The sequence below is a fragment of the Columba livia genome, chromosome 1 (genome assembly GCF_036013475.1).
Source record: "Columba livia isolate bColLiv1 breed racing homer chromosome 1, bColLiv1.pat.W.v2, whole genome shotgun sequence".
In the NCBI taxonomy this organism is placed as follows: domain Eukaryota; kingdom Metazoa; phylum Chordata; class Aves; order Columbiformes; family Columbidae; genus Columba; species Columba livia.
Window position 1 is genome coordinate 54,803,555 of NC_088602.1, and position 24,063 is coordinate 54,827,617.

General features: G+C 37.8%; 1 protein-coding gene across 1 annotated transcript; it reads left to right on the forward strand.

Moving 5' to 3' along the window:
* The first annotated feature begins 122 nt into the window (after positions 1-122).
* On the forward strand, positions 123-22,669 carry GPR180 (G protein-coupled receptor 180). Its single transcript, XM_065056908.1, has 9 exons — positions 123-341; positions 2,731-2,889; positions 6,185-6,379; positions 9,805-9,985; positions 10,192-10,241; positions 13,745-13,902; positions 20,186-20,377; positions 20,736-20,813; positions 22,442-22,669. Exons 1-9 carry the CDS (start codon positions 206-208, stop codon positions 22,598-22,600), a joined length of 1,308 nt encoding a protein of 435 aa, XP_064912980.1. The 5' UTR covers positions 123-205; the 3' UTR covers positions 22,601-22,669.
* The last annotated feature ends 1,394 nt before the right edge of the window (positions 22,670-24,063 follow it).

The following is a 24,063-nucleotide window of genomic DNA, read 5'->3' on the forward strand; positions in this document are numbered from 1 at the left end:
CGGCCGCGTCGTCCCCGCCCCCAGGGTGGGGCACGCTCCCTCGCGCGCAGCTCCCATTGGTTCTCCTTCTCCCCTGTCCCGCGCCCGGTTGTAACCTGGAGGGGTGGCGGGAGGGGGGGAATCACGTGACGCGGCGGCGCGAGCCGGCGGAGGCGGGGGGGGTGGTTCGGGTAACGGTGGCCGCTGCCGCCGGCGGGCCCTGGGGATGCGGTGGCGGCTGTTGTGGCTGCTGTGCGCCGCCGGCTGGTGGGGCGCCGGGGGCAAGACGCTGCGGGGCGGCTTCGCCAGCGCCGCCGCCCGGCTGGAGCCGTGGCGGCCCGTGGCGCGGTTCCAATTCCACGGTGAGTGCCCGAGGGAGGGGAGTAGAAGGGAAGTGGGGGAGAGCGAGCGGCCGCGTCGTCCCTGTCCGCCGTCCTGAAACGGGGCGGGAGAGCGACGAGCCGTTGGGGCGCGTGAGGGCGGCGCGCGGCGAGGAGCCGTTAGGGCGGCGGCCTGAGGGGAGCGGCGGCGGCGGCGGTGGCGGTGGGGTCAGCCCGGCTGCCCGCCCTCCGCCGGGACGTGCGACAGGGCTGGTCCGCTGGGCGGGCGGCGGGTAGCCTGGGACGGCGGTGGGAAGCTCGGCCAGAAGCGGGGCTGCGGCAAGGCAGTGGGCAGAGGAGTTGGCAGCAGCCCGTCGTGCTACATAAACAGTATTTGTCGCAGAATGGCACAGTGCTCCTGTGGGTGGTCAGCGTTCTGCTGTCCTCCACGGCCTGGCGTGGCGGGAGGATCTAGGCGATCCGGGGCGTTTTAACTTTCACATGCGCCTCTCCCTCCCTCCTGGAACTCTTCGGAGTGAGAACGGTGCTTCATACGGTTGTTAGTGTCACCGGGCATCAGAATAAAATTTTTCACCTGATTATTCTCAACGGCTTTTCTTTTCTGTCTTATTAATTCCCTAATAATGTTAGCTAAGAGGCCTTGCAGTGGACTAGAATCCTGTTAGAATGGCCTCTGCAGAAATACATGTTGGAAATTACTCTCCTTTCTACAGAAGTTTTACTTTGCAAAAAGGTATATATGCAGGCGTAGCGAGCGCTATTACACAACAAGGCTGTGCTAGTCAGCATGCTTTCCCTACATGTTCAGCATTTCGGTAGCTGAGACTGTTATTTTTTGTTAGTTAGCTTCTAGCAGAAGAGTTCTATGTAATGCTTCAAAAAACAACTATGAAGATAACAAACAGGCTTCCTCCCAGACTGGAGGAGTAGTGTGAGAAGAAAACAAAAATGTTTACAAGAAAAAAGATAACAACTTATGGGATGAAGGACAATGTGGTATAAGCCAAGAAAAGCTGGAGTGTGACCTTTCAGTTATTGATAGAGTGAAGATAGCTTTGTGGAGTGACTTGAAAGCAGTTAATTATTGCTGTCCTAGAAAATAATTGTAGAAGTGCTCTAAATAGATGTAAAGGGAAAAAATGAACTAGTTAAATCTGAGGAAAGACTGTTAAGATTTAAGAAGAGTGGTTTAGGTGTTCAGATATAATTTATTCTGCAAGTTGATGTTGCATATTTCTTTAAAAATATTCCTCTTTCTGCATTAATACCCACAGCTATATGTATTTTGGGTCTTAGTGAAGCCATATAGGCTTTTTTTTTTTTTTTTTTAGAACCTTCAGTTAATTTTTCAAAATCTTTAATTAGCAACTTAGGTAAACAGATCCCAGATCTAAACTTAGATTTTACAGATCCCAGGAGATCACCTTTTTTGAGGTTTTGTTGCAGGAACGCTCTCTTGCAGCTGGCACTGAACTGCAAAACCTTCCTGGCAAAGCCTTATTCAAAGCTGGTAGTAGTCTATTGACTCACATCCAGCTGGTGCCAGGTTAGGTAGGGAAGAAGATTACTCTGACAGTTTAAAAAACGTACAAATCTTGCTTAAATTTGAATGAATTTGTACTCTTGCAGTACTGATTGATTTTTCTTCTTCATTAAATCCTGCCTTTTAGTGTAGGATACTGTTACATTAAAGAAGTCTATGGCAATAATTTATCAAAATAAGTTTGAGGTCTGTAGAATTACCCACACAAGATAAATTGTGTCAAATGAACTAGTTATAGAATGGCTAAAATATTTTTCTATGTCAAGATGCAGCCTATAAGTAGACTGACACATTGGAGAACACTTTTGAAGTTTGATTTTCATTGGATCAATTTGAATTGTGTCTTCTATACTTAAGTATTTTGGCTCTAATCAGTCCATAACATGAATGTCCATTTACATAAGTTTTTCTGTTATTAGACTCAAGAGCTACCCTATGATGCTCATAATCATGCTGCAAAGGTCACAAAATACTAGACTTTTAACTAGCTATTATGACTGATTGAGGCACTGTCTTTATCTGAAGTTGAAAAAATAAAATTTTGGGTGGGAGGAAGGAAAAAAAGACTATTTGGAAGTCTATTTCTTTAAAAAAAAAAAAAAGGGGGGTGGCAAAGCAAGGCTGTTTGTAGTAAAGAAGGTTAATGACATTTGGGTTAGGGTGAAGGTTTGTTTAGGTGCTATCATGCACTATTGTGTTAAGGAGTTGTATAGAAAATTGTTTCTGAAAGACTCATGGAAAGTAGTGGTAAAAGTTTTAAAGTGAAGCTCTGGCACTGCTACTTGTAAAAGTATCTATGCCATGTTAGCTTTTTGTTTGTAACTGACATCAAGGCAGAATAGTTGATTTTATTTTTTAAATATCAAGGTGACCATGCTGTTCTGTGTGTCAGAATCAAGAACATAGCAGTGGCCCTGGCAAAAGAAGCTAGACTTCACCTGTTTCAAGCACAGGAATGGCAGAAGCTGCAGAACAGTATCCAAGATCACAGCTGTACAGAGAAGTTCTCTAAAGCTCAGCTGACAAGTGAGTTACTACTTTTTTTCCTTTACAAATTGTTATCTGTGTATTTAGACCTCTGTGCTTAGAATATTTATTTCAGTGAATTTGGACTTTGCATCAACTTAAGTGAAAGCAGAACTTTGGCCTTTTGTAATTAAAAATTGTTACAAGGAAATGTAATTGCTTTGTTTGCATCACTTTACAAGACTTTGTTTGCAAGTTACGGTTTAGTACACTGCTGGAAAACAAACAACCCTTGACAAATGATGACTTTAATGCAAACAGCCAAACTTTATGACCTGTTCTAGTCTCATGCACTCACTTGTGCACAACTCAGAAATGGTACACTTTTGGGTGAAGTATTCATTTACCCATTCAGTACAGAGATTTTCTTGAACTCTGCTTCGAGTAAAAGTCTAATTTTTCTTTCTTTTTTTTTTTTAATCTAAACTTTTCCATAAAAAAGCTTATACTGAGTATATGGAAGAATTTACAAATAATACCATTGTAAGGTGAAACTGAAGAACTTATAGAATGTAAGTGTTTGAAACAGTCAAATGTACAGTTTGAATTGTGACTTTTATCGCAGTGCAATGAAAAAAATTAGATGCAAACTCATGCAGTCTGCTGCGGTTACCTCTAAACTTCTGAAGTGAATGCTTGTAAGGTGAGAGTGTGTAGCCCAAGTACGCAGTAAAAGGGTAGTTTTGTATCTGAAAACCTTTTTTCTCTGCTGTGGTGGTTTTATTTTTCTTTCATCACCTCATAATCATTAGCTTCTTTTGGAATTGTTTTTTGTTTGTTTTGTTTTGTTGTGGGGGGTTTTGGTTTATTTGTTTGTTTTTTCCCTCGTGTCTGTAAGGTCATCTGCAAAAACTAATCTTGATTATGGTGCCTTACTTTATAACTTGCTTGCATTATAATTTAATGTTCTTTCACGCTTTAATTTTGTAATTTGATATTCATCACTGAATCTCCATCCAAGTCAAATGTTTTTAATATTTGAGGTCATAACTATACTAGTACAGAATATACAGGTTATCTTTTTGTCTTTTGTGTATGGAGGAACACTTCTTATTTGTCAGGAGGCTCTTGTTCTCCAATTCCTTGAAAATGGCATTTTTAAAGACTAAAAAAACAAAAATAAAAGGATATTGTAATTTTCATGATAGCACAAACCTGTCACACTTTGATGTACAAAATGTGCTAGAAAATTTTTAATACAGTATCAACAGGATAAAGCTTGAGTATCCATCTAAATTTGAAAGAACAGTAAAACATTAAAGCATTCAATCATGTAATTGGAAGACAAACATACTGAAATAATCTTTTTTGCACCATTTATTGATCTTACTATTACAGAACCTACATAAAGCATAGATATTCTTTTAAGAATTTAGATGTGTATTAAAAACTTCATTCAAATATATTTCAAGGGAACACAGCTTTTTAAAATCACTTCCTATGTGCAGTCAGAATCCTAGAGTAACAAATTGATCTCCTGGAACATTGTCATACTGAAATCTTATACAGATGTCACTTGTAGGGATGTAGTTCTCTTACACTTAATCTGGGCTGAACATGACCTGTCTAGCAGTTGGTCTGTCAGTCCTGTGTGCCCCAGCAGTGTACTTGGTGTTTTCTACTGTGTTTAGGGTGAGTTGGATCTGTTTGCTGATCTTGGGCAAAATCAATTACCTTTTTATTTATCTTGCTTCGTTTCCTGTGAGTTAACTTGCAGATTTGATGGAAAACTGATTAAATGCGCTTGTGTGATCCATAGTCTTGATGCTTATAACGCTGTGCCAGAACTCAGCTGAAAGTACAGATGGAGAGTAACTCCACCTCGATCAGCTGGAGTTTGCCTTTTGTTTGGATGAAGCACCATATGAAATCCTAAAACTGTGTTTTTAAAAGATTGCAGGGTTTTTTTGAAAGAAGCTGTTTCACTTTGTGTTTATTTGATAAGATATGTAGCTCCAGAGTGGAATGCACACTTACCATTAGCTACACCAGACACATTGCCTGTGTTAGAACACTTGCTTTTTCTGATTTGTGCATTGCCTGTATTTGTACTTCATGACAAATGCTGCAGAGAAACATACCATATGTTTCTTCCTGGATCCTGGTGTTCATGCCTTCAGAGCAAATAACTTATTGAAATTGAAACAAGTTTATTTAAATTACATAAAAGTTTTTCACAGGTAGGCTTCAAGTTAGAAGTTGGTTCCAAATTTTGTCTACAAAATATCTAAGGATAAAGACATTTTTAAAGTTTGTTTTGTATTTATGTTTGCAGCTTTTTAATTTAGAAATGTCTTTGCGTTAAAAAAAAAAAAAAAAAGAAATAACTTGTTATGTAGAACTTAAAATATTTTTTTCTCTTTCCTCATCCTTAGTGATTGTCATCTTAAACTATTAGGGTGAATTAATCTACAGTCCAGTCATTATATTATTATTTCTTCTACAGATGTGGCTTTCATTTATAGTTGAACTAATTAGAACTCAACTTCAGTGATCAGTGTCAGTGTAACAGAGCTTCACCCGAACATACAGAGCCACAGATTGCGTTTGCAGCAAATGTTTATTTTGGAGAGGTTGCGCTTGGTTAGCAGTTGCTTTTAGGAAAAATAGTGGTAAGATCAGTGAGTAAATGAACCTTCAGTCTCTTACACAGTCAGTTTTAAAGGTAAACTGATTTGAAATTTGCAATTTTATTAGACAATGGTCTCCGGCCTTAGCTATCAATGAAATTCAGCCTATTACAGTCTGAGGAAGATGCTGTAAAATATATTAAGTTGCACTTAGAAAGCATGCACTCTATTTTTTTATCCATCTTGCATGTGGCTGTCCCTGTTCAGGGCTCTAAATGTCTTTGAAAACAGAGCAGAATAAATTTCAAAAGGTATTTTCATACTGCAGAAGTATCTGTTGGCTAATACAAAACATCTATTGTCATCAATACGGTACTAAAGGATGGGAATGTACTAAGCATAGAAGACACAGTTTAAAGATACTGGCTTCTGGCAGAAGGCAGCCCTCCCAGCAAACCCAAAAGCTGAGAGCGGGAATGTGGCACATCTCCTCACCTTCCCTTGCCTTCACCTATTTGAAACAGAAGGCAAGGATGGAAGTGTCTGGCCTCTGGCATTATGGCTAGCTTTCAAAACAAAGGCTGTTTTGTACTGTATGTAGCTTATAACCTGTATATTGTGTTGTGGATTTAAATTTTATCTTCAGCCAGAGATGAATTTTCTAATAACAAACTAATCGAGTATTTACTCCTTTGTTTGTTTGTTTGTTTGTTTTTCTTCCAAAGTGACTGTGAACCACACAGAACAAAATCTGACAGTGTCCCAGATTCCTTATCCGGAAACATGGTATGTGTTTTATGTAGACAAGTTTACCTGCGAGGAGAATTATTCTGAATCCGAGGATATTCAGTTTGAAATGGTCTTACTAAACCCAGATGCAGAAGGGAATCCATTAGATCACTTTAGCGCAGGGGAATCTGGTAAGATTTTTTTTCTTAAAATTAGATTTGTAAGTTAAGGATCTGATCACTCAAACAAATCAGTACTTACTATGCTTGGAAAAGTGTGGCGCTGGGAAATAGACAGCAGAGTCTCTTATATCTCAGATTCTACTTTCTCATAGAGAGTAAATTGTAATTCATTTTCTGGCATTACAAGAAAACCCTTTCTCTAGACTGACTTTCTAAAACTTGCCTAACTGGAAGCATAGATGTACAAGGAAAAAAAAGTGTTGATATCTTTGTTAATAGGTGTTTTTTCCCTGTTGACATTATAAGCTTCTGCTTGAATGTGAATTTAATCCCTGATTTTAATGAATTTGCTTATTTAATTCATGAAACTCCTAAGCTGTATAAAATTTGATATCTTGCAACACGAGTACATGCAGTATATAACATTTCACCAATACAAATTTGGTTCAATGTTTAGGTGTTTCTAAGCATTTTAGACATAGACCACAGATTAGATGAGATATTTTTCAGTCCCGATTTTATTTAAGAAATGCAATTTTAAGTCTTTAAACCTGCAAAGAAAAACTTGCAGAAGTGACTCAAGACAGCAGCTGAATAAATATCTACATAAAATTGTATGCTTTGGGCAATTCAAACCAACCTTGCAGTGCTTAGCTTCAACAGCTCTGGGAGGCCTCATCAACATGTCACTAACCTTGATCTGTTGTAAGGAAAGAGCCTAACAGGTTTAGTCTGCCTTCATCTACAGGTTTAACCTACATATACCCAGAATAAGCCTAATTGCTATGCTCAGAATCGTGTGCCCTGCTGTCATTCTTGGTCTCAAGGAGATAAAGAGGGAACAAAAGCAGGTCCCTTTTTGAAGGGAAGGGAATATTCACTGAAACATTTAGCAGAATCTGTAACAAAGGAGCTCTGTTAATCATCTGTTTCTCAAGGCTTGTAAGTTCACCTGCCTGTCTCTTTAACTTCTTAATTGTGCCCCAGACTTAGTTGGCAGTTTTTATTTGGTGAATTTTGTATCCAGCAGTGAAAGCTAGGTTAATTTACTTATTTTCAAAGAGAAGTAGTAATATTCTTTTGCTAAATTACGAGGGAAAGCAAACCAAATCATGTAGCCCTTAAAAGTTGTATACAGACTTCCTAGAGAGGCATCTCAGCTCTGTATTAATTTTGTAGGAAGACTCTGAGCACTTGGAAGCAGAAACATGCACAACTTCCGTGCTGCGCAAGGAGGTGTATAAATGTTTTGGATGCACATATTTAAAGCTAACAAGTAGGAAATGGGATGAGCTTTACATGCCATGTGTTCCATAGTTGCAGAGGAACACCTGTTTATTCAGAATTAAAAGCTGGAATACTGCCATAAATCCTGAAGTTACATGCCTATGTCTGCTTTCAGAGAACTGATGAGGATTTCTTTTCTCTCTCTATTTTTTTTTTTTTTTAATACATCTTTGGGGAATAATTTTTGTCGTTTCCATAGAGATGTGCAGCATGGAACATTAGGGTGTCAAAGAAAAGATCCAACTTCATTTCTTGGTTTTCTCTCTAGGGCAGCTAAAAACTACATAGTTCCAGATGCTTCTAGTTAGGTCACCCTTCACATTAGTTGCTAAAGTTGTGGCCTGACACAAGATCTCAAAATGAAATTGATTATAAGGAAAGTACAGGAGAGAACTTGAGGCTGTAACCTTATAATTAAGGTGTTTGCCTTGAGAGAGGAAGAGACCTTGTTTCTGATCCTTAGCAAGTAACCTTTTGTCATCTTATATGGTAGGGGTTTTTTTTAATTGAAGACGTGGTACCAGTGAAAGGTAGGATTTCTAAGGGCAGCTGACCAGGTAGACAGCATTTTGAAGATCTTTGAAGTTAGGTATTTAAACCTAGGGACATATATTTTATTTTCTCTGTTAACTCTAGGTTACTTGAAGGTCAGGAAACTTAAAAAAGACAGGTTGAAAATTACCCTTCTGGTTTTTTATAGTTGTATTTCAGTGCAACTTTCTCTTAAATCCATTTGGTCTCATGCCAATCATCCACAGTCTGTCTTTGGTTGGAAGGAGCTATCTATCCTAAATGGTTAGTGTTTATTAAAGCTAGTTAATTTTCCTAAAGAGTTTTCCATGTGTACCCACTCGTCACAGTGAGAAATAATTTATCTACAGAATCCTTGCCAACTTCAGTGGCTTTCTTTTGAAGCAGAAAAATGAAGAGTGAAAGAAAGAAGATGAGATTTGATCTAAAATGCATATTTTTGTAAGTCATAAATCATGCTTTTTTTATAGGTATACAAGAGAAGCAGAGCGGCCCTGAAATTTTTGTTTTATGAGTCTTTATTACTTTATGCTCTTGTCCTCTCATTTCATTTTATGTCCAGTTTTAGCCATAGAAATTATAGTACTAGCAAATCTTTGGAATTCATCAAGTTCTAATGTTTTTAACTTAGATATTGAAATGTGTGTGATTGCTCTGTTTCTAATCTCTGGGTGGAGCTGACTGAGTTTTTTAGCAGACTTGGTTTGTTGCTAGAAGAAAAAAGATTGTTTAGAATCTGATTCTGATTCTGTGGGCAGCACTTAGTTTCAAGGAAGGTTGGAGAAGAAAAACCTAAGTTTTCTGTGAGAAATTTCTGTTTACCCATTTTTGCTTATATGTCACTGGCTTTGACATTTTGGGAGCTCATATTCCAAGGCTTCCAGACAATAGAAAAAATTTCTAGGATCGTGATTCCATGAGGCATTTTCCAGACTACTGCAAGACTGAAAAATAGAGGACTTCTCTTTTGTAAATAATATCAAGAAATTGGGGCATTTTTTCAGATTGGTGAAGAAAGAATCTAGTCTGTGAACTTGTTATTGTTATCTGTGCTGTTTTCCTTTCTATTTTTCTGGAAGTTTTGTCTTGGTCAATTGTGTTGCTTTGACTACTTTATGTGGAGGAAGAGTGACACCCAGTGGTTAAGTACATGCAACAGATGTCTGTTATGGCTTTCTCTCATCTCAGATTGTGCCTTTAAAAACTGAAGGAAAAAATATATAAAAACTAATCCTTTAATAAATATGTTTCTGACTCGTCAAATAGGCTACAATTATTTTCTGTATATCAAGAAACTGTATGCCACTTTATACTGTTTCAGTAATTGCTACAAAGCTATTTGCGTTTGAATAGAATCTCTCCTACGCTCAGAAGAGGTACTGTTGAATGAAAAATACTTTGTGAGATCAAGTAAGAATCACCTCTCTGAAAAAAATCACTGACTTTCTTGGGCAAAATAGGTTAGGGTTTACTCATTTTGTCTGTACTACCACTTTTGGGTGACAGTTTCTATGTAATTTCCAGTGATTATATAAAAAACATATTTTGTTTTGGTTATTTACTGCTAGTAGCAATGTTTCTTTATAAAAACTAAGCTGTATTTCTTTTTTTCACAGGATTACATGAATTCTTTTTCCTGCTTGTCCTAGCATACTTTGTGACTGCTTGCATATATGCACAGTCCCTATGGCAAACAATTAAGAAGCGTGGACCTATGCATACTGTGTTAAAGGTGTTGACAACTGCGTTACTCTTGCAGGCTGGTTCAGCTTTTGCCAACTACCTGCACTTCTCAAGGTATCTTTGCTTATTTTTGCTTTCAGTCTGAAGACTTGAAGAACAGTGTGTTGTAAAGATCAGTACGTGATATTTCCTGTGACGATTGTGACAAAACATAGGACTGACTTTTTAGAACTACATCATTGCCTAAATATACTTTTAAGAGAGAAAACAAATTTAAGGCTCAATCACTTAAAAATATCAACTTTTTATTCTTTTTTCAGTTATTCTAAAGATGGAATAGGAGCACCTTTTATGGGAGCTCTGGCAGAACGTGAGTATGCCTGTCTACTTTTTTACATATTCCTACACATCAATATGTATAATACGTTAGCAAATCTGTTGTTGGACTGTATTATGATCTTGGACTATATCACTGTTTTTTTAATATAAATTACCTAAAGTTGCTCTTCTGAAAAACAGGTTTTATTCCTTATGTTTATAATAACTGTATTTAAAGTTATACAGTTGTGATATTGTTCAGGATTTTTTAAGGTGACATGTGCCTATCACGTGACTACATGTTTCAATACATTGAAGGGTTTTGCAGAGTTCACGTGATCTAGAGTAGCAAAGCTTTTTAGGAAACTCAGTCACATTCAGCCAAGTGTGTCATTTCACTAGCAAATTTAACATTGATTATAGTGAAAAAGTACGTGTTTTACAGCACGAGTGCTATGAGTGATGCAAAAATGCTGATGTAAGGAACTGGTATTAACGAAGTACTTTTCTCCACTCTGTATAGATATTCTGAGTTCTCACTGGAACTAAATTCCTATAACATCCCTTCCCAAAATGCACTAATTTACTACTGCTGTCTTCTTCAGTGTTAAACATTGTTGTTGATGGGGTTTTTTTCTGTAGTTAACATTTGAAGCATTGCAGCATTCTTTTCTAAGTAAATACATTGCCTTTGATTGGCTTGGAACACCCCAAGAAAGTAGTACTGTAGTAGTGAGATAGCATTGGAGAGTAACAGCATATGTAGAAAGGTATTTCCCTTCCTAGATTTCATTTAGAAGCCTGCAGTTGGAATTAACAGCCTCTTGATGGCACTTGGCACCACAGTAATTACCTCTTTCTTGTTTTAACCATTTGAGTTAGCAGCTCCTTGCAGCATCTCCAGCAACTGTGTTATTAAACTTTCTCTCTCATCTCCTGCAATGAAATTAAATAGAAAATCTGGAGGAAGTCGTAACTCCTCCACAGAGAGAAACCCAGCATTAACTACACAGCCAGAATTTCAGAGCTGCATGTTAGATTTTATGTGTGTGTATGCATTATAGTGAAGAGCCTGCTTTTATTTGCTTAGAGCAAAGTTTATTAAGAATTTCTTTTTTTTAAAATCAATAACTGAATTTAAGAAATTCAGTTAAGGGAGTTTTCCTACTGTTTTTAAGATTCATGGTTCCTGAAGCAGTAAAAGAGCAGAAGTAATAGAAATGCGGAAAGCTTCAGTGTCAGTTACAGTGCTGAAGAATGGCTGACAGCAAGTAATATAGTTTGAAAAAGGAAGGTGCTGCCATTTTTCCTATATCAGAACAGAAATCCTAGTTAAAAGTTAATTGTAGAATTTCTTTTGACTTCAATGGGGCCAGAATTTCTTTTTAGAAACCTATTCAGATAATATCCCAAGCAATTATTCTTTTCTTACCATCACTCAGTCTTTACCCTGTATGAAGACCTGACCCTTGGTCTAAGTTATCACCTAGTTAGTTGCACAAATTGCACAAATAATGTTTGCCCTCAAAAGCATTGCAAATAGTGATCTTTTAACTTTCAATAAGATTGAAATGTGAAAACTGAAAGAATATTATGTCTGAACAGCCAAAAAAGTATGAGTTATGATGACATCAGACAAATGTGTTATCAGCTCAGTAGCGTGTGAATTTACACTGACCCTGGATATTGTGGGATTATTGTAATTTTAGGAATTTCTCTCAACCTTCTTGCTTTCTGGCAAGGTGTATGAGATATTACACATTAAAGCTCGTGCTGAATTTTTGTCTTATACCATTTTGTCTGGTAACCCATTTGGGTTGTTGCCACACTGAAGCAGAGCAATATCTGTATCCAGGATGTGATTGAAAGACAATGTCTGGCTATATAGGGCAGGTTATCTTAAGGAGTGACAGAAAATAAAATACTCTCTAGAACATCCAGGTTTTTTCAGTCATTCCTCTAGTTTGGATTTGTGACACTGTTTTGGCATGCCTTGAGTTCACAAAACATTTTTTTCTAGCAAGTGCTAGTGTTCTAAAATAATTCCAGGGTCATTTTGCCCCATATCAGTGCCAGCTCATTCTATTAACAAATGGGCAAGTTTGTATTTAGTAAAAGTTCTTGACATTTTTTGAAGGTGTCAGAATACATTAAGAAGTGCTTAATCTTATAAACTGTGAGAATACAAAATATGTCCCAGGAATAACATGTTGAAGTCTGGTTTATATCCATATTTTTCTGGTATTGCTGAGTGTTAGGGAAATATTGTAGCTGATCTTCATTTGACACACTTCCTTTGTGTACTTATTAATCTCTGTACAGTGGCAATATTTTCTGTGCCAATATTTTTAGTAAATGTGGAAGTACATTTATCTTTTATAATACCGTCCAGCTGTATAAAAATAGAAGTTTGCTTTTGTGACATAGAAATATTTTTCTTGTACCTGATAGTGTGAGTGGAAATTACAAATAAGGAACAAATTTAATTGAACTAAAATATAAATCAAGTGAAAAAGGAAGTGTTGTTGTGTGTGGTGCTCAGTCACTAGTTTCTGAACCAAATTTGAAATTTACATAATATAAGAATCAGTTTTCCTTGTACATCTCTGCAATGCCAGTACAATGAGACGGTTTGCTCTCAATTCCACACACCAACTTAAAAATTGTTAGAAAAGTTTCAGTCAAAATCTTGTCGAATCTAAAGCTAGCAGTCACCCAGAAAGAAATCTTCAGTTCTTTTTACTATCAGTAGTATTTCAGCAAGGCTAACAAATAAAGGCTTTAATATATTCTAGCTTGAAGTTTTCTTTATTCAGATACAGCTTCAAACACAGGTTTGAGACGCTGATTAAGAATGTAACTTTATGGAGTATGTGTTACTTGTTGCTAAACAGGACAAAAAAATAGACAGTAAAATGAGGCAAAAGTAGTTTGCATTTGATGAAATGAAGTACAGGTAAGTTGATGCTTCAAATGAAGTTTGTGTTAGGATTATTCATTATGTTTTCCCCTTTAAGTATCTGAGAGTGGAATTTGTCCTAAATATATGTGCTTTCTATTGCAAGGTACTGCATCCTTAAGACAAAGTGCAATTAATTTAAAGTACAATGCAACTATTTGATTTCTGAACAAAAGTATTCCAGAGCAAAGAAAGGAGTTCATTTCTTCATGTTTCATATTTGCAGTGTGATTAACATACATATGATTTTAGTTCTTTAGCTTTTATAAGTCTATTCATGCAGATGGACTCCTGAGCCCAGAGTTTTTTGGCAGAAGGGTGGCATTTGGAAGGAAGGCGCTGTGCCTGTGTTCTTGCAGAACTGCAGCATAACTAGGAAAGCTTATAGTGATCTGTTTGGTCATGGGCATCTACTAAAAATATCCACATTTTGTGGCAAAGCAACCTCAGCTAGTTGAGCTGTAATCAAAATTATGGCTAAAGATGAGACAGAGGCATAAATGTTCATCTTTCATTTGTGGGCATTTAGAACATTTATCTCTGCTTTAGAAAAAAAAATATTGTGACTTCCTTTATTTTTCTTTTGTTTTCAATAGTGTGTGACATAGTCTCACAGATACAAATGCTGTATTTATTGTTGAGTCTGTGTATGGGCTGGACAATAGGCAGAATGAAGAAATCTCATGGCAGACCTCTTCAGTGGGATTCCACTCCAACATCTACTGGCATTGCTGTAATAGTTGTTGTTACACAGGTTTGTATTTTATATTCATTCTTATACTGAAATATACAACTGCTATTAAGTATGACAGAACCATGAACCAACTGATTTCAATATTTTATGAGGGAGGGAGTATCAAGACTAGAAAAAGAACCCACAGCATAATGTTCACCCAGTATGTCTAATAGGTAACAACACCTTCTCTTTACTTTGACAATTTAAGGTGTAGCTCCACAGTATGTTTTTGTTCAGCTGTAAAACCACTTAAGAAGTTCCCACAGTTTTCCAAACTTCTGGTTGCGCCAATTGTTCGTAGCTTTATACTGTACCAGATCAGTGGAATGATCTAGATTGGAAATAAATTTAAAAAGAGAGATTTCAGCACAGTAATTTTGCTAATCTGATTTACGATGTGGTCCTATAAATAGTTGTAATCAGTACAACTGAGGGGTTGTGAACTACATTGTGTGAAGTGACAGCAAGCAGCATTAGACGAAAGATGAGAAAAGCTGCTCTGAGAAATTCTTTCTGTCACCAAAAAAAAAAATGAAATCCTCAGTGTCCTCCTCCTAGACCCGTTCAAGTAGGATGTCTGATGGTCTTTTCAATCAATATAAGTGAATTCTTGAAAGGTTCATGTGCAGGATTGGTCTTGCAAATATAAAAATGGTCTGACACATAATTTCCTTCAAATATTTTCCATTAGAGTAAATTAGAAAGTTGAGTAAACCAGTAACTTAAAAGTAAATTGTAATGGAGATCATCCAACCCTGGTGATGCCTTTTGTAAACAAATTTTTTTAAATCACAGCATAAAGACAAGAGAATATGAAAGCCATTGAGAAAGAGAAGAGCAGGGAGAAACTGGAGACAGTAATGAGGAAGAGATTATACTGAAGATTTTGTGCCATTTGAGTAGCATCTGCAATTAGTGCTGCTTCCAAACTAAATAAGTAGACTGCTAAAACATTAAGAGTAGCTGGCAGATGACATTTCTTGCTAATTAAGAATATAAAACAAAGGCTATTAAGGTCAATGGGACTGTTGAAATTTAAAGATAGGTTAATTCCACCTTACTTTGGCACCTATGTAGCATCACAAATTTTACACGCTGGTAGTAAATAAGGCTTCTAACATGTTTAATTTTATCCATGCCTTCCCACTTATACATACATATGAGTGTGTTAGTACTCTGTCACTTGAGAATGGAAAGTTTGTTGTTGTTGTTTCCTTTTTATTATACAAGGAAAGTACACTCAGTATCATCAGCTTGATCTTTTTTTTTTTTTTTTTTTTTTTTTTTTTTTTTTTTTTGGTGGCAAAAATAGGGGCAGGTGTCATACATATGTGCTGCTTCCTCCAGTACTGGTCCACTGGACATTTGTGTTGGCTCTTTGAGCACCACTGGAGAATTGGCACAAAGTTGGCTATCTCACTTTTCACCACAAAGGCACAGCTCTACTACATCTCTCCTTCTGGTACCATTGTGAATGTCAGGTTTAGCAGGAGTCTTGGACAAACAGTATATGCATATCAGAGTATGTCATTGCCTGAGTGGTGTTGCAGCCCCATCTCAGTGTCTACTGTCTCCAGCAGAAGTTCCCTGACACCAAGAGTGTCCTTGCCCCTTTGGCAAGGATATTTTCCATCTCATGGTGCAGTACATATAAAATATACCTTCTGCCAGATTTCTTCTACTTAATACAGAGTGTAGCTGTTGAGGTCAGAGCAGCAGGATCCAGACCATATCTCCTCTATCAAAGGTGGTGAGCTCAAGACTTCATTCTCTGGATTAGTCTGTTGTTCCCCAGTCTGTCTAGATTGATGTGTGTTTTGGACCTGCTGTAACAGGGCAATCAATGAGCACTTTTAATGATTGTAGAATAACTTCCTTTCTGTCCTGCTCTTTCCCAGAGATTCTTATGGGAGGGCCAGCTTCCTCCTATGCCAGACATTGGACCAACTTGCATGGATAATCAGAGATGTTCTGAGGACTTGCTGTGGAGGGTGCTGGAAACCACATGTGTTACCATAACACAGTAGATAGAGATTCAACCATGTTAGTTTTATTGACATTCTACACTACCTGTCCTCATCTCATCTTCAGGGAAGTCAAGCAACTGGACAGCCTGGGAAAACATGTTATTCTTCAACTTAACTGGAGTTTTGACTGGCAAACTATCTGACCTTGTTTGCCTGCTTCTAGTTCAAATTACTCAGCAAATTTTCAGCATTTTTTTTTCTCTTTGTACGAATATTATGGATATTTTTCTTTTTGTTCTTTCAGAAACGCCAGCAATTTTCCAGGCTGTGTTTACAGGTTACCATCAGTTTAGGATGGACACAGGCTCCTAGTCAGCAAATGTCTTGTGGTCTTTGCGGCTGCAAAGAGGTAGCATCTCAAAGGAGTGACAAGTCTGCCATTCAGCATCTCCCTTTGCCTTAACTTGTTCTTTATTTCAGCCTCAGAACAAAAGATTCCCAGGCAGCTCTGTATTCATTAAAGATTCCTCTCTCTGCTGCTGAGACACAAACCTTGTTCAAAACTTTATTGGTGACAGGCCTTTCCCATCACGTAGACCTGAGCAGTTTCAGCTTTCAGGGCTAATCGGAGTGGGCACAGTGATTCTAGAAAGACAGCTGATCCCTTTAAACCTAACCAAAATGTCATTGAATCTTACTGCATTAGACATCACACTTTACAGGGATTCTTAGGTAGACCCCAAAGGTGTGCTCAGAATGAGCTCTGCCTCTGACATTAGATCTAAACCATTTTTTACTGTACTGGCATTGCATGACATCAGATACCAAGAACTAGATATGATTAGAAGCAGCTAGTTAATCCAATTTGCCTTGCTGCTACCCTTAATTTCCCTTTTGCTTCCCACTTCCCCTGCCTCTCAGGGATGATCTGTCCCATGAGAAACTGCCTTTACTGGAGATTGATATGTTATCTTGGCTTGCCATAAAGTCAGTGTTGGTACGGTGAAGGGGAGGAGGGGCTCTACCGTAATTGTTTCCTCATGACAAAAGAATGTCTGGTTCTTCGTTGTATGGATGTAGAGGTTCAACTTGTATGTCTAGAACATCAGGATGATGTCCATGGCAAACATTCTTCTGTCATTTGAAGGAGAAGACCAGTTGGTGGCCACTGTGAACCAAGACAGGTCAGAAGTTTGTGCAGATGAAGTCAGGCATTTTGAACAGTGTATTATGTAAACAAGGAGATGGTCATTCTCCTTTACTTTGTGAAGAAGCAGTTGTGACTTTAAGGATGGATATAACTAGTGTGCGTCAGCTCTTCAGCTGCCTAGCTCGTCCAGTTCTTCTGTCTACAGCCTAAGCAGAGTTGTTTTTTTGGATAAAAATTAGGATTTCCCCCCTGATTTCTTCTCAGAGCCCAAACATAGTTCTAGTCACTGCCAACAAAATAATGTCTCTGATATCCACATCAGCAGGTTGGTGTCTAGGTGTTTTTTCAGCTTGTTCCTGATATTGCAGCTAAGTGAGCTGATACATGTCTTTCTGTGGTCAAGGTAAAGGACTTCGGGGCTTATTTATCTTAATTTCTCTGGTATAGCCAGCCAAAGAGTTTTCAACTTCAAGATCATGCTTGTGTATTGAAAGCTCTTCCTTCATTGAGAACAGACTGCCTAATCCATTGTAACCTAGACACACTCCATAGCATAGGTTTCTCCTTTGTAGGATCCTGCTTTTTTTCTGGTGAGTGAGAACAGTCCTAGCTCATAGTAAGAGTAATGACACATCTTCACCTTGTCTGAGCTTCCAGTGTGTTGCACTGATGGTTCCATCTCTGCCTCTAATGCCTATGCCTTCTGTTTGTTTTGGAATAATCTAGTGAAACCGAAGGAAGCTAGACTTCTGTGATCTTACACATTGCTGTCGCTACACACGGTCTTTGATCAACCAATTCCTGTGTTGTTTATAAAGGGCTGGTCCAGAGCATACCCTGCTGTCAGACACTATTTTCTCATGTGGATTGGAACTTTGTTCTCATCGTTCCTTTACTGCAGCTCTTTGTCATCTTCTCATGAAAGTGGCTTCCTTCATTACTGTTACTATTGGTGTAGGTTAGCAAAAACTCAGACCCTCATGAGCTCTGTTCTTTGAGGTTAGCTATCCCTGGGATCTACCTGAAGTTTCTTCTTAAAGCAGTATCACAGTTCCATCTCCATAAGCCTATATTTCTTCTCCCCAGAAGCATGCTTTTGTAAGAAAGATTCTATACAGAGGTGGAGGCTTTTTAAAATTTTCTCAAACAGTGTATGTCCAGTCCAGGGTAGTTAATACTTTGGCTATTTGCAAGTGTAAATGTCAAAAAGGAAAGTGCTCTGTACAAGACTGCAGTGATTTTGTAACAGATAGAACCCTTATTTGTTGCCTGGGCATGTTCTGTCTGGACTGAAATAACTTCTGTGATAGGAATTCATCAATTTTGTGACAAAACTAGTGCTGTAGACGCAACTTTACCAAGCACTGTCTTATTTTAATCTTACTCCCTGACAGAATTCTCAGTCGAGTAATTTGGTCATTTGAAGATGTTTGCTTGAAGTTGCCCAGAAATTGAGCGTTTTGGTGGGAATATTTGAAGCGTATTAGTCAGATTCTTTACTAGTAATCAGTGATCTTCAAGATGTGCATGCTTCGTGTCTGTCCCTCTCCCATCCTTCCATTTTCCATCCACGTAGTTGAGGAGTGACTGAAATTACAGCAGTCATGCTTGCTGCGTCATGGCTTCAATAAGGGAGGGTAAAAGTGGGAGAGTACTGTCTAAGGATATTCTAAGCAAAAATGCTTGTCTCTTGACTGATGAGACTCAACAACACCTTTGGAAGGCACATGTGAATTACACATTTAAAAAAAAGATGAAGTTTACTGTCAGTAACCATATCGTCTTTATGTAGTTAATGTAGTGAGAGAGCCTTTGAATGTGTTCAGAAAGGAATCTGACTAATTTATATTTCTAAATTGAGGCGTACAATGTCTGCTTCTGAAGGCCTTCACACCTACCTCACTCATATAAATCAAATTTGCCTACCTTTCTTTAGAAACTTGCTTCATTAGACACCTGAAACCTAAGTGCAACTTAGATGTATGCAGTAGGTGGACTAGATTCCAGTGCATATTCAAATCTTAAAATGCCATTCAGCTGCTACATGATGCTGGGAGAGTCTAAACTTTATGAGTATTCTGATTTATAACGTTAACATTCCCAAAGTCTTGAAAAGGTATTCTTCGGCAAGACCCAATTTTAATGCAACAAGTAGGCGCCTGGCTTCTACCGAACTAAGATTCAGAAACTAGGCACTTATTCTGTTTTTCCTTAGAGAACCTATCAATAATCTCATAATACACCTACAAAATTGGATTCTACAGCAAATGGATACAGTGCTGCAAGTTCAGGAGGCTTACTGTCTTTCATGTAGTTATCTGTTGGCTAGAACATTTGTCCAGATGTTGAAACGGCATTTGGAACCCATGACGCTCCCTTCTCTAGACTCTAGGAGGTTTCCAAGCTGGTTGTTTGCAGAGTCAGGCTCACTCGCAGTTTCTGACCTAGCTGATGTTGAATTCTTTTCCCCACAATGGCACAGCTTCAATAGAAGGGGTGGAGAGTGGCCCACCCAAGAACAGCTTGTAGCCTGGCAGTTGGGGCACTCTCCAAGGAGGTGGGAGATGCGAGTTGGATATCCTTTAGGCAAAGAAGGGAATTGTGGGAGATCCAAGTTCAACCTGGGTGAATGCTTGAGCCTTTAGGCTATTGCATAAAAGGGGCAGCAGCACCACCCTCTTACTTCCCCATCTTTAAAAAGAAAAGTGAATCCTGTTAGGATTTTGAAAGAAAAGGCGTAGTCGTCGCCTGCCTTTGAAACAAGCTTTACAGGTTGTGGATCCTGAGTGGAAGGAGACACCTCCCTGTAGCTCTGTGGAATCATTTCAGTGGGCTTCCTGCTGAGTAGACCAACTGTTTAACTAGGTGATTATTTTGGATCTTATGCTAAGGTGCCACATTCCTTCTGTCCAAATCAGAGGAAACTTTGACTTGTCAAACTTTCTAAAAGTTATGAAGTGCAAGAAGCGAGACTTTCTTCCTGCCAGTTGCATTTGACCTGATAAATAGTGTCAACAAGCAGTTCAGTCTAAGGCATTTTTTTCTGTAACATGGTGCTTTCCAACAAGCAGAGCAGAGTATGACCATTTGTGCAGATAATTTAATCTACAATGGTAAGATTAAGCAAGGTTTAATGTAACCTTGTTAACTCTAAATGTACTTTGCTACTGTTGTTCTTTTCCAGAGCTTTTTATTAATTTGGGAGCAGTTTGAAGACAGGAGTCACCACAGCTACCATTCCCACCATGGCTTAGCAAGCGGACTGCTTATTGGCCTCAGAGTTTGCCTCGCTTTGTCACTGGCTGCTGGTCTTTACCAGATCATCACAGTGGAGAGAAGCACGCTGAAAAGGGAGTTCTATATCACGTTTGCCAAAGTACGGGTTTCATCAGGGAAACTGACCCCTTCTGCTGTAAATGCAATTGTGGCAGGCAGTTGACTGAAGCACTAAACTCTTTTCCTCCATAAGAAAGTTAGTGTTTAAGTGTCTGATTTGATTAAATTGCACCCTGTCATCATATTTTTAAGTAGTTGTTTTAATTTGACAAGGCGTATAGAGCTTTTTTAAACAGAAATCCCACCTTTCATTGTGTGGTTTTCATTCTGTTGATCGAAAATTAAACAATGGGTTCATAAAATAGACAGAAATGTAAATGCAGTTCCTCTAACTGTCATTTCTTTCTTCTGAGCTGGCATGTAATCATTTTGTAACTTATACTCATCTTCTCTTTCAGGCCTGCATTCTCTGGTTTTTGTGCCACCCATGTCTTGCAACCATTTCTATAATATTCAGAGAATATCAAAGAGAAAAGGTATGTACAGGCAAGATAAAAGAGATGGAATTTGAATAGTAGTTGTTCTTCATGTTCAGTGTTTGTTAGCAAACTCATGCTCTTAGGCTGTTAATCTTATGACCCCAAAGCAACTTGAAAAGTCTTAGTCACACAGCTCTCATTGATGCTAATGTGAGTCATATTTTACAAAGGCGTAAAAGGTTTGAATCATCTGAGGGTAATCATTTCTACGTTTGGGCCAGGGGGGTGGGATTGTTAAGTCAAAGGAAAATGTGGAGGGGGTGTTTTGTTTTATTGTTTGCTTGTTTGTTTTTTAATTAAAAACACCGTGGGGATTCTTTTAACAAAGCTAACAGAAAGATAAATCAGTGGATTTTGTTGTTGTTGTTTGCTTTTTAAACCTCATACTTTAAAAGCTTTATGCAGCTAAATAGGTCAGGGAACCTGTAGCTAAACTGTATTCCTTAGATTAGTAAATCCATCCAAAAATGTAGTTTGGTTTGTAAACTCTAAGAAGTTGAAAACAAAGGTGGACTCACTGGGTGTCTCAGTTGCTTAAGCCTTTTGGAAATTAGAGAACTAGAGTGTGGAGCCTGCCATGTTTGGATGAAGTGCACTGCTATTGTCAGGTGATTGACTACCTCATTCCAGGGTAGAGTTTGCTTCTTTACGGTTATAACCGTCTGTGCGCTTATGTGCAAATATCTTCAGAAACTGAGCTTTTATTTGTGTAGAGGTTATGTAAGGGAAAGAAAAAGGTTCCACTAAAAGTATATAGTAAATGAAATGCCACGTTTCTTTAAAAAAAAAAATCTAGGGAGGAAAAAAGGCTTCTCTCGACCTACTAATGAAGTGACTATGTCAGGACAGGATAGCATCTCTAGGTGTAGGATCAGTAAAGGAAACTTTTGCAATATTTTGAGATTTTTCTTTTACTGAAGAGAGATTACAGTTGCTTTGCTCTTGCATTTGAGTAAATTTAACCATTGTGTGCAGCTGCAGTTTCTACATTATAAAAATTTATCTATGTTTTTTTTTGAAATGCACAATCAATAAATGCCAGTTTGCTTAAGAAAAAGCAGGTGTTTAAAACATTCTTGGTACATAAGCTTAGACTTCTGCTTTCTCAGAAACAGTATGTGTTTAATAAATACTGCCTTACAGATCTTTTACAGATGAAGAGACTTGCACTGAAAAGAGGTCTGGCTAAGTGAGCCTGATAGATCACTATCCGCACAGCTCCGTGATTGTGCTAGTGCAAAGTATTTCCAGGCTTTTCCCCCCCCCACTCTGTTTGTTGTAAGAATAGAATATCTAAACATCACCTCTGCTTGTGAAACTGCATGGGTGGTGAATTGCAAGTCTGAAATTCCCCAGAACAGAGACCGCCAGAAGGGTTGTGTGACTTGCCCAGGGCTATCTACTGATTTAAAAACACCCAGGTGTGAGAATCTGAATCCTGGACTTGAGATTTATGTTAAAATCTTTTGTAACTGCAGCAGTATTCAAAGATTTAAAGTTAAACCTCAAGCACACAGTATGCTGATAGAAATTTATTGTGGATTGTTTGGTGGTGTGGGTTTTTTCCACTTATTTTTCCACTTATTTCCACTTATTTTTCTTTTTCTCTCTTCTTTTCTCTCTAGATTATTACCATAGGTGTTATCCTGTGTCAGTGCATCTCTATGGTTATCCTCTACAGACTTTTTCTATCTCACAGTCTATATTGGGAAGTATCTTCACTGTCATCAGTGACATTGCCACTAACAGTGTCCTCTGGACATAAAAATCGACATCACTTCTGAGATGTTTAGGAAGAACTCATTATGTAATAAATGTGCAATAATGACCTAAATATATAGGTATTTTTGTCACAGATGTGTGATATATTGGTTTCACTGGAAAACTGAGTGATAATATCAGAGCACTTCACAGACCTTTGGTCTGACAAGCTACCTAGATTAATATGTTAAAAGTACTGTGGAGTGGAAAAATCCATAATCTGAATAATTTCGTAAGTACTGTTTATGTGTAGCATGTGGTGCTGAGCTGTATCACAGAAAAGTATGATGAATCTTTTCTCTCCCATTCACAGTCACAAAAAATGTCCTTACTTTATATCAATACTAGGTTTGAAGGTCTTATGAAATGCAGTTCTTAAAACATCTACAAGTTCAAACAAGTCTGAAATAGGCCAGTTGTGAAATTGGTGCGATGCATAACAATGTATACAAGTCCTTTTATTTTCATGCTTTAAAGAAAATGCATTTTATGTGCAAGTATAAAAGAAGGGGAGACAAAAGAGGGACAGTCCTCTAGAAAACACAACTGACTGCAAGAAACTCTCACCTGTTATTAGTGTAAAATAAAAGCCTTTTTTGCAACTAATGTTCATACTCGTTCAAATTTTAATGGGAATGAAAATGGGGTTTATATCTGCTTTAAAAAAAAATAAATTTAACTAAAAATTTCATCCGGTAATGAAGGTCTGAACAGTTTTTGAGGCTTAGAAGACATAGCAACATAAAGGTAATTAAAACAGCAGGCTCACATCTTTTAAAGGAAAAAAAAAAAAAAAACATGAGGCAAAGAAAATGGAATGGGTGATGTGGTACTAGAATTTTAATCCTGATATAATTCATTTCTGTTACATTGAGGATTCAATCATAATTAAGCCATATACACAGATTAAATTAACAGAAGCATTTCAAATAAATGTTGGTTTCAGTCATCAACTACCCATGAATTCCTGCCCAAGGATACTTAATCAGGATTAAATTTTCTATGAATAATTGAAAAACAAAATACTCACTGGATTTGTTATAATCCATGTTGGCACTGGGTTCTAAGTAGTTGCCATCTTCCATCCATTGTAATAAAGCCATACTACTTTGTGATGCCCCAGCATTCAGAAAGCCAGTGTAAATATATACTTTATTGAAGTGCCTATTTATTGAGTATTATTAAATCATGCTGACATTTTTTTCCATCAGAATAAGAACATACCTATTGCCATTGTGACTGAAATCTTTCTTTTTGGGTTTAGTTTAGTATTTATCAAATTTTTGACTTCTTTTCATACATGTGTGTTTCTTCACAACGTAGATTTTATTTCCTAGTAAACAAATGGTTGTTTCTTCTTAACAGTGTATAATTACAACTCTATGAAAATGTAAAGGCACCAGGGTTCTAGCTTTAAAATAGTCCTAACTTTTCCATTCACATTTGCCTCAGTTGTGAGCATAGTTGAAACATAAGTTATTCCATT